Here is an 11433-nt window from a genome sequence, read left to right on the forward strand (position 1 = left end):
CACCTGCCTGGCCTACACCTGGCTCAGGTGCATTTTCAGAAGACCAGCTTCTGTAATCCAATGGCAGGGCAATAAACCACAGACAATAGATGCTTTTCACGCAGAGTACTGTAAAATGAAACAGGTGACATCCTCAGAAGCCCCACCAGTGCGTAAGGAGATTTTACAAAGCAGAAAGGACAAACAAAAGGATATTTACAGCTGCAACTTTGTCACTAAAATACCCATGGTTTAATGCAAGGTCTGAGCACAGCAAGCGTGGAAAAAGGGCACCTGCCTCCAAGGAAAAAAAAACCAAAAACAAAAACACCAACCGGAAAACCCGAGAGGCAGATCCCCAAAGCTGAATGTGCTGACAGGACCTGGACCTTTTCCAGTGTGCCTTGAATTCCTAAGAGCGTTAAGTCTTGATGCATTTCAGACAAGTTCCCCTCCAGCCAGGCTGCTTTGTCCCAGCCTGGGCAGCAGAGGTGTGAGTGGCTCACAGCCTGAGAGGGGGTCCTGGCCCGGGGTGTGCCCCACCAGACCCACAGCGTCAGGCTGCAGCAGGTACACGCAGCCCAGGCTGAAGTGGACTTGGGACCAGGATGGGCAACAGCTAGCAGTACAGCCTCCCACTTCTGCTCTGCTCACAGGTCAAATTAACCCAGTGCCACCTAGCAACTCACTGGATATATATCTCATATCCCCACCTCTTGCCACAGACATGCACAAGCTGCCAAGTAAGTTTATTGTAAATAACCTGAAAAAAAAATGTCTCTGGAGATTCTTACATTTTCAAGCAACACTCTTTCTTCCACATCATAGGTCACTTAACTGATGAAAAAGTGACTTAGTGTGTCCTATGAAAAGCTCCTACACCTACTTATCCCCCCTGTTTACAGACTCCAAACACCATGGGACACCTTGTTCAGATCAGCTCGCTGACAACTCACGGGCAGAACCAGCTACTGGTTTGCTCGATCACAACTATGTACCTCCTATTGCCACAGACTGCTGAAGAAGCCCAAATCGATTGCAAAGCAAACACCAGATTTTTTTTACATAAGCAGCTCATATAAGGTGACCTGACAGACATTACAACCTCAAACGCAATCATTTTTGGAAGCAGTGGGTTTCAGAGACACAATCACAGATCTTAAATAACATACAGACTTCTAACACAACATGGAGGCAGCATGTCCTTCCCTTTAATCTTTTCCCAGATCGAAGGAGTATGAAAAAGGTCATGGAAATGACTAGAGCAGCATAGAACAGAGCCAAGGCATGACCTAGGAGCCTCTCCGCACAGTAACTCTTCTCCTCAGCGTTCCTGGAAATTCATCCCTCCTGGGGTTTCTCTAACTGCAACTGGGGAAAATATTTGGAAAAGGTCAAATGACTCAATACCACTGTGACCTGAAACTTTTCAAGCAGGAACAGGTTTCCATGTGCTTTCAGTTAGAGTACAGACAGGTTAGGGGAAAAGCGGCAAACACAACAGCCTACTTCCTCTTCGCTCATTTATAAGTAATCGAGCTGGTTGAGAGTAATGTATGCGTTTGGTTTAAATTACAGATGATTTTGCTGCTGGAACACATCTGCACTGCACTGCACTGAGCAAACTGCTGAAGCTCAGCCAGCTCAGAAAACAACTCAATACAATCCAAACGGCTGGCAGCATCAGCAAACCCCAGTGACAGCTCTTAGAAGCTGCTTTCAGGGATGACAAGGAGAGGAAGATCGACATTTGTCAGCACGGGCTTTTCCTGAGACATCCTCCAGTTCAACTCATTTCACTATGACTCCAGGAAGCAGAGGGGTTAATTTGTTTCCAAGTTCACATACTGTTTGAATTCCTTAGATAAGCTGCTTCCATCAAACCCAAGGATCTAGCCTCAGGGGAGAACACTGTAAGGAAAAGCTCTTTTGATAGATTTTCTTCAAAAGAGAAATTAATTCAAAGTCCATTTTTGGAGGTGTTCCACACCCACGGCTTCTACAGACTTCAAATGAGGTTGCATCATGCCTCTGGAAGAAAAACCAAGCTTTAAGCAATACCCTACCACTTCTATTTGCCAGACAGAAATGTTTTACGCTTACCCAGTAAAATCTCTCCTGAGAAAGCTCAGTGTACAGCACCCCAAAGAGGAAAACCAGACCAAAACAGGCTTTAGCTTTGGGATAAAGCAGTTAACAGCTAGCACAAACTAATCTTGTACCTTTAAAACTGAGCAGTCACTCAGGAAAGCAAAAAAACAGGTTTTGAAAGCCACTGAAGGCTTCCTTCACATCTTGAGGCAGAAAGAAAGCGAGTCTGGGCTGTTATGGAATTCACGTTTGCATACTGCTGGTGATAAGCTATGTGCACAGTTGGAAACAAAGCAAGTTTTTATTAGCAATTAGTAGCAGGAGTGGGGAGAGACCTGCCTGAAGGAGTCAGAGAAATGCCAATACATGATGGCAGAACAATCTTCTAAGACGTGCAGCAGAACAATTCCAATATGACAGATTACATAAAAAAAGAAAATACTGCAGCTGTAAACTTGGAGATGCAATGGTATCAGTTTAAGGAGATAAACCGTGTCTTTAACACTGACAACTTTGACTCCAGGCAGCACATTTCCCTTGCACAGCAATTTGCAATGCAAAGCAAGCTACTTCCACTCTTACTAAGAGCAATAATTCAGAATCAAAGGGGGAAAGCAAAGTTGGGAAGGGTTGATTTGCTTAGATACAGTTTTCTGCAGAGTTGAGTTTCAAGTCAGGCATGAAAACAATATAGCATAGGATCTGAAATAGTGCATGAGACCTTGGGCAAGGAAGTGGGGAAGGGACGATTTCATCCACAAACCCCAATCCCTTTCAGAGGGGTGAACTCCCGCTCCCTCCCCACATCTCTGAAAAATTCAATCCAGCTCTGATCAGCCAACACCACCCAGGTTCAGAGCTCTCCAGCTATGTACTTCCCCTGCTCCGGAGAATGATGTGGCATGTGGGGCCCTACAACAGAACTATTAAAATACCATCAAGGGGCAGGCAAATGGTAGCCATATGCTAAACTGCTCAAGTGAAGAATAACCAGGGAAAGAAACACAGCCAGGAAGCAAATCTGCAACAGCTTCTTACCTGGTAGATAAGCTAGCAAAGTCTCCTCCATCTAGCAGCCTGATTTTGCAGAACAGAACCCCATTCACAAAGGGGACAGCAGTCAGCTCTTCTAGAGTGAAACTTGTCTGAAACTTGAATTTCTTCTTCTTCATCAGGAAAGCCATGGGCAAATTCAGCATGGAAAGCCCAGGAATTCCAAACAAGTTCAGGGAGGAGCGGCTCAAAACACACACAGACAAGCAGAGGAACGGCACTCGTTCCGGGAGCGCAAGCAGGGAGTAAATTCCAGTTCAGTTACAACGACGGCCCAGCTTCAAACGCACAATTCTCTTCTCTTTGGTGGTCGGATCTGGCTGTGGGATCATCGCCACGGCAGTTTTCAGGTGAGGAGGAAGAGGTCAGATTAAATCTCTGCAACATCTCCAAGGGAAAAGGGAGGGAGAGAAGTCTGTCTCAGCTCCAGACCAGCTGGAGCTGTCCCAGTTACAGGCTGCAGTGCTCTGACTTCAGCACAACCCCTCCAGAAAGCATCTCTTGTGAGAAGTCATCTTGAGTCTCTGAAGAAGCCTTAAGTCTGCGGGCAGCACATTCAGAGAGCTTCCAGTTTCTGCCTCCTCTTGTGCAACTGCTTGATGCAGGTCTTCGGGTCAGCCTTTGGGAGGGAAATGAGTAAATCAGTCCCAGCCAGTCTTGGGCTCCTCCTCCTCCTCTAAAACCTGTTTGGATGGGTAACATTCAGTCCAGGCTCATACCAGTCTTAAGAGGTATGGCCCCAATTAGCCGGGCCCCAACATCCTCTTTCCCCTTCTTGCCTACAGCAAGCTTCACTGTTGTCATCCCCCTTATAATTTCTGTTTTGCAAAGCAGCTAATAAAAATCAGCTCTATTTTCACCCATCATCTTTAGAAGCAGTTTATAAAGTAAGCTCAGTCTAACAGGTAGTCTAACAAGAGCCATCTCAAGATATGCAAAAATCTGTTCTTTTCTGTATTTCCAACCAGCTCTAAGTGTCAGCACCTGTATCTTATAAATGGAGAAAGCAGCACAGGGAGCGGGGGAGGCAGTCTGCTCCATATTACACAGTGTAACAACCGAATCAGGTCATCTGGCTGTCCAATAGCCAGGCCCACCGAATACGCTGCCTTCGCCCAGCACCAGGTCCACACCAAGCCCTGCCCTGCACAGGACAGTTTTGGGGCTGGAGATGGTAATTTCATTACACAATTACGAAACACCTAAGCCAGGGAGGCAAAAGATAATTAGCATCTAAAAGGGGCGAGGTTATGAACACCCGGCAGTAAACAATCCTCGCCGATACTAACCATTACTGACTGCAAACCAACGCAGGCAGAGCTCCGGGGTGCGTGTTACAGACCCTCTCCCGCTCAGGCAGCAGCAGGCGAATCCAGCCGGCTCTGCCCGCTGCGCCGGGGCCCAGGCACCTCTGCTGAGGCACCCCTCTCCTGTGGCCACCACCTAAGAGCGGAGCGAGGGGTGACACTGGCGATGGCTCTGTACCACCAGCCCCCTCCGTGAGCCGCAGCCAGCCTGCCCCTGCACCGAGCTGCCGCTGGGTCTCAGCCTGCCGTCCAGCCCCCTGCGCTGTGCACCGAGATGCGGACAGGTCTCAGCCCACCTTCGGGTGCTGGGGACCACGCACCAGGCTGCGGGGAGGTAGCAGCCTGTGCCCAGCACCCCTGGGCCATGCACTAAGCTGCGGTCAGGTCTCGGCTCACTTTCAGAGCCACGCACTGAACGGCGGCCAGGTCTCAGCCTGCTTCCCGGCCCTGCGGAGCCACGGAGCGAACTGCAGCCAGGTCTCTGCCCCTCTCCCAGCCCCAGGGTCAGGCACTGGGCTGTGGCCGGGCCGCAGCCCGGCTCTGGCCTCATGAACCACGTACCGAGCTGCAGCCAGGTCTCGGCCCCCCTCCCGGCCCCTCAATCATGAGCTGACCTACAGGAGGTCTAGGCCGTTTCCCGGCCCGCTCCACCGACCTGCGGCCCGGTCCCGGCCCGGTGCCTGCCCGGCCCTGCTCGCACCTCCTGCGCTCTCCTCACACGGCCGCCACAACCACCGCTGCTCCCCGTCACAGCCGCCTCTGCCAGCGCTACGCCAACTGCGGCCGCTACGCCAACGCCGCAGGCAGCCCCACAGCAACGCTACACCACCCCCGCACTTCGGGAATACCACTCCGTCACTACGTAACCCCCTCCTCTCCCGAGAGCGGGGAGGGCAGCGCGGGAGCGGCGACACTCGATTGGGCAAGCAGTAAAGCGGTGGGCCGACGGAGGCAAGATTTTATTGGTTGCTCCGGCACGGGGCGGGGAAGAAAGCGCGGGGACTGGAGGCGGAGGCTGCCGGTTGCGGTAGGGCCCGCCTCCTGGCTGAGGCGGTGGGTGGGAAGCGGGGGAATCTGCGGCTGCGGTCGCCTCAGCGGGGCGGGCGGAGGGAGCGCGGTTCGGCCTGGCTGCATGGCCAGTCGTGTGGCTGCCGGGCAGGGGGGTTCCTTGGGCCTTCCGGCCTCCCCAGGTGTCCCATAGCCTCTGCGCAGGCCGAGCAGTCCCTGGAGTGAGGGGGCTGGAGCAGGCTGGCTGAGGTGATGGCAGGCCTCGGGCCCTGGAGCCAGCAGTCAGGGGTGCCCCTGCCTGGGCTGAGGTGATGGGGCTGCAGCTCTGACAGATGGGGCCTTTCTGCGTCCTCTTCAGCGCTGCTTCTGGACTGCCAGGACAGCTTGCCCTGTCCTTCTCTCAGTGCCTTTCTTGCTCAAGCATCTCCCGGTGATATCTCTCCCAATAAGCATGTCCCATGTGCTGTCTGTGCGCCACCTCACAAATGGTGGCATGGCCGCCCTGTCCTCTCTGTGCCACCGGGTACCACACAGCGGGCTGTGGGTCAGGCTGACCAGCAGCTGGGCTGGGTGGCCTGGTGCAGGAGGGAAGCCCTGGCACCGCACACCCCTGTGGGCAGCACAAGGCAGGGCCGGGAGCTGGAGTCTCACCCTCCGTGTGTGAGATGTGGCAACCAGTTAAACCCATCTCTTCATCAAAATGGCTCCCTGTTATTATGTGCTGCTGCTGTGTCCTGTGCTGTGGCTGGGTTCCCTGGTTAGGCGGGATTCCATCATTTAAGGGCAAGCAGAACAAAATGTCTCTCCTTGTCCTGAAGGAGTCTGCAATCAACAACATGATTTGCCTGGTTTTTAAAGTTAGGGATATGCCTAAGAGCCTCTGTGGCAGAGAAGTTGAGGCTCATATGGGAGAGACTTTTCCCAAGGCCGATTTGCATGTCTGGCAAAGCTTGGATGAAAGCCTGGGAGTCCTCGCTCTCTTTGCCAGGCTTTGATGCCCAGACTCCTTGCTTTTAATCTTTGCCATCTATGCAGATGATATCAGGGCTATCAAATAATTCTACCACAATATGAGCCTTCAAAAAAAAAAAAAAGAAGTCTGCTAGTAAAATGTATGGCAACATGCTTGGATAGAAGTTAAAAACCGGATTAAGCCAAATGTGCTGTTATGATTCTTTCTTACCAGGTTAAGCAGATGCACAGACTGCTGGGAGAACATTTCATATTGGTACAGTGAAATCATCTCAGGAGATACCAGTCTTCCCATACAGCAGGGTTTGTGGAGGCTGCTTTTAAAGGCAGGGCTTGAATTGTTCCATCAATTGATATCTGGTGTTTTCAAGGCCTGAAGAAATAGAGATGAGCTGGGATTTTTTGCTTTCTGTTTCTCAGTTTATTGGGAAAGAGCTCAGTCTGCTAAATATTTGATATTTGCCAAGCTGGAATGCTTGAATGCTGGAAGCATCTGAAGAATCCAGCCCAGTCCTCACACTTCTCATTCTCTGAGCATACTGCTGACATGTGTGTCAATCTTTTGCTTCCATCACTAGGTAAAGGACAAATGATCTCTGTTTGTGGTGTGGGAGGAGGCTTTGTGTTATCTGGTATGATTCACTCTGATAAGTAACCTCCTTGGAGGACTTTTTCTTGTTTATAGCAACAGCCCCAAATGCTAAAGTTTACAGAAATTTTAATCCTTGCTGTTCTCATACATATTTACTCTGCAGTTTTATCAGAAATGTCTCTTGAAAACCTCAGTGTTTTTATAATTAATTGAATAATGTGACTAATGTTAAAAATAAATGGATTTGGAAAGGTGCCCAGTGTGCTGCTGAACAGTGTGTAATATAGCAACTGTAGCTGGATTCTCAGGGGTATGTATATTTTCCTAACAAATGCAGTCTCATGACTTAGAGATTAAATCTTCATTAGTTCAAAATTCACCCTGCTGATTTTTCTGTGTTTATGCTGATAATTGTTTCTGGACATTTCTGGACAAATTCACTTTTTTTAAAGGGACAGTGGTCCTCTGAACGTGCCTCTGCTGATCTGTGCGTGGGTGAGTTAGCCAGAGCCCCACAGAGGCACCACAGAGAGGATGTGGGTGCAGGGTACCTCCATGCATCCACCATTCCACTGGCTTTGTATTCTTTTCCGAGCCAGGTCCAATCCATTCACTGAGGGGCTGTGTGTGTGTGAACAGGGCACTGCGATATGTATTGATTCTGCTTACCCCAGGCTCCGATGTTGTTGATTTCTCCTTTACAACCTCGGCCCCGCTGTGCCCACCTCACCTCTGCTCTGTGAACCTCAGCTGCATCCCTGCCCCGTGCTCTCCCTGACCTAAGCCATTGCTGGTGCCCCTCCCCAGTGCTGCCACGACTTCCTTGACTTTTGCTGGCTCAGAGCATTGTTTTATCAGTCTGGGATAATTTATCTGTTTGGGCTCTGCAGTTAAGTCTGACCCTACCTCTGCTATCGCTGGAGGGGTGTGTCTCACCAGCCAGGGGCTGGCACCTCTCTGCTCTGCTGGCCTCGGGATTGTGAGTGAGCAGGAACAGATGCTTTTCTTGCCTCGTCGCTTCAAGGAGTGAGATAAAGCAGCAGGGGTGAAACAAGGCAAGGTAAATTCATAAGGAACAAAAAGCGAGGTGAAGCGAGTTAGATTCTGTAATGCATCTGGTGAGCCATCAAATTCAATCTCTAATCCCAGGGGAATCCCAGATACGTGAGCAAATCATCAAGCCCTGTAAACTACATCATCAGCACCTTCCTCTGGAAAACGTCATCGTGGTAATCCATTTGTCCTAGCAGCCAAATTATTAAAGTTTGAAATTAAATTATACACATTGCCGCAACAGCTCTCCTGTATTACACCTGTAACCTCTGTTATAATAACTTTAATGATCTTTCAGCCTCATCATCCAAAAAGAAAAGATTACCACACAATGCTTTATGTTATAAATCTGTTCTTCGCGCTGCTGATGGCCGAGCACCTGCAATGCACCTGCTCTAAGGAGCTGCATGGGAGCTGTGGGTGCCCAGCCTGCAGCAGAAGGCTGCCCTCCCCAGAGCTGGGGGCCAGACCCATGTTGGAGAGCTCCCGAAATGGGGCAGGGGGTACAGGCCCCTGGGGCAGGGCACTGCAATGGTATAAGCCCCATCTGTAGTGTGCAGGCTGCTGGAAACCCTGTGAGGGGAATGGGTACCTATCCCCATTACATAGGATTATCCTACGGTGTGGAGTTATTCCAAGCTTGCACCTTCTCAGCGTTATTTAATAACAGGCTGTGAGCTCTGCTTTGATCTGCTTGTGTTTTTCACTAGTTCCGTACTTAACTGAAATCATCATAAAGGCCAGGAACTGTTTCACTTTCTGTGCCAGGCTGGGTTTCCTGTTGGACATGCAAAGGACACACCTGCACGGTGGGATTCTGGCCTGCCAGGACAGGGGATCCTGTTATCTATAGAGACAAAGGGAATGCAGGAATCTGGAGTCGGTGGATTCCTTTCCCCAAACATGTGGCTAGACCTGAAAATCCAGCTGCCTGGCTTTTTTTGTATACTGTTTTTCATGTCTGCTACCGTGTGTCCTGGGAATGTGTGGCAGGACTGTGCTTCTTCCCAGGAGGCCTGTCAGTGGAACTGGAGCTGGTTTGCCCCTTCCAAAATCTGCAGACTGGGATCCACTTTGGCTTGAGGCTTGTTGTGTTTATTAAGCATTATCCTGTGTCTGTATCCCAAGTGTCACTTTCAGCACTCTGCCAGACAAGAGACTTACTAGCCGTGGGCTCTCCCACTGGTTCTGTGCTTCTGGCTACAGCCCCACAAGTGCCGCTATTACCCCAAATGCAGCAGAAACAACTGTAAGTCTGTGGTTCCCACTTGACAGGGCAGCCTCTAATTTGGGATCCCAGGCAGCAGAGGCAACAGAAACTGTCCCTGCTGGGGCTGGGCTTCTGCCTTGGGTTAATCACCTTGCAGGGCTGGGACCCAAGGGCTCATAAACAGTTTGCAGGTCATGTGGGCTTCATTCCTGCTCACAGAACACAGCTTGGAAGCTGTGATGATCATTCCCATGAAGCTTCTTGTCAGATGCTTTCAAGAAAGACAAAGACTCTTAAATGCTTCAATTTTCAGACTTAACAGTCCACACTTGTGCCGACTACCTGACTACCTGCTGGCAGTAGCCTCTCAGATGGCCACAGAAAAAAAAAAACAAAACCAAAAACCACCAACAAAAAAACCCACAGAAAAACGCTTTGCCAAAAAGGCTTGACAAACTGTAAAAAACATGCTGGAGGAAGTAAAGGTAATTGGGTAATATAATTCTGTCCCAGGGGGATCTGGTCCCAGACCTGTGTTGTAGCTATGGCAGTGTGCCGTACTTGTGGGATACTAACATATATTTGTGTGGTCTTCTAAAAAATCTTAAAATCTGTCCCTTTGTTTATAACTGAAGAATTAATATTCTTTTTATCTTGTGCATGCCCATTCAGTTCTGCAGTGAACTCATCCCAGAGGCGTGAGCTCCCACCATCTCTGTGCCCTCTGCCCCTGTTTGCAGGAAGCAGAGGGACCCAGTTTGTGTTCCCAGGCATCCTGGCTTTCCTAGGGGTACCAGTGTTCCTCATCGCTGGGCTCTGCCCATTTAATTTCTTCCTCTCTGGACTCTCAGTCCTGAAAAGATTCATCAATGAGAAGAGCAAGGAGGATCACAAAAGGTCTGGATGACAAGGGTAAGGGTCGCTTCTGGGACCATCCTGCCAGGGCCCTGCAGTGCGCAGCACTTCGCTGCAGCTCAGATCCCTGCGCCTCGCCCCGTTGCGCAGTGCCATCTCCTGGAAAGCCGTGCCTGAGCTGCACACATCACAAGCAGTTTTGCTCCTCAAGCAGCCAGTGGTGCTGCAAGCAGCTCGACCGCTGCCTCCCATTTCCGCAAGGATTATCTTCTGACCCACCAAGAGTCCCTCACCAAACTTCCTGCAGGGAGTACGTAGGGTGCTGTTCACTGCTTGGCTGCTTGCCCTCACTTCTGAGGTACCCTGAAGCAGAACATCCCTGCACAGCTCTTTCCAGCTCTGGATGCTGAAAACAAATCTCTAGTTACAAAAAGAACAGTAGAGGAGCACAAATGAACATCTATAGATGTTACCTCATAACTTCTGTTCTGCTTGGGCACCAGTTCTCTGTTTAGTTGAATGCCCTGCTCATGTACGTCCACCCTGTAAGCACCCTGTTTACCTGCTCTCCTGGTTTTAACTTCAAGGGACACTTCTCCCTCCCCAAATTTGATGACCTCGTCGTGAGCAATAACCAAGCCCCTCATGGCACTGCTCACCCTATAGTTAAAATGTTGCTACATCTTTTTAATGAGACAAAAATGTGTACCTGGAACTTGCACCTGAATGCTGCCGGCTTGACTAAGCTCTGCAATTATCCTGAAATGACAAGAAAAATGGGTGGTTTCAAGGGCAACAGGCTTACTCCTGTGAAACAGTAACACAGGTTAAGTGTTTAGTCACTGTAAAAATGCACGCTGCAATTTAAAGCCAAAGGCTGGTACTTCATGCATCACTTTAGGCTACTGTGGCAACTTCTGAGCAGCTGGAAGATTAGTATACTTCAGTAATCTGGCATACACAATGAAATTACTGCTGCAAGGTAAGGCTGTAAAAGCTGTTATTTGAAAAAGACCATAATTACGTAAATACAAGGCCACAAAGTTCACAAATGACAAGAAGCTACTGTGACACGTGGCTGTTCACAGCTTTCTTTGGCCTCTTCTCAGCGAGGATTCTGTATGCCAAACTTGTCGCAAACTCATTTTTGCCCTGGAGCATACTGATGAACTGAAACAGCCTGTTTACCAAAACCGTATTTTTATTAAAATTCATATTTGTAAAGGAGAGAACATTACACAAATGAGGTAAACCAGCACATATGACATAGTTTTCACTTTAAAAATAAATTTCAGTTGAGCAATTGATTTAAA

The 11433-nt window shown here is 49.4% G+C and overlaps 1 protein-coding gene across 5 annotated transcripts in view; it reads right to left on the reverse strand.

The window, feature by feature from the left end:
• FAM102A (family with sequence similarity 102 member A) overlaps positions 1 to 5362 on the reverse strand; it is a 38686-nt gene extending 33324 nt beyond the window's left edge. Inside the window, exons 1-2 of one of the 5 annotated variants that reach the window (XM_037399940.1) lie at positions 5131 to 5362; positions 3109 to 3742 (exon numbers count right to left, since the gene is read on the reverse strand). In XM_037399940.1, coding sequence (XP_037255837.1) covers positions 3109 to 3269 — 161 coding nt within the window. In that variant the 5' untranslated portion in view covers positions 3270 to 3742; positions 5131 to 5362. Of the gene's footprint in view, positions 1 to 3108; positions 3807 to 5048 lie in introns of all 5 variants that reach the window. The other 4 variants (XM_037399938.1, XM_037399936.1, XM_037399937.1 and 1 more) reach the window with 4 other exon arrangements.
• Positions 5363 to 11433: the final 6071 nt, after the last annotated feature.

Source organism: Falco rusticolus, chromosome 9 (assembly GCF_015220075.1).
Source record: "Falco rusticolus isolate bFalRus1 chromosome 9, bFalRus1.pri, whole genome shotgun sequence".
Lineage (NCBI taxonomy): Eukaryota > Metazoa > Chordata > Aves > Falconiformes > Falconidae > Falco > Falco rusticolus.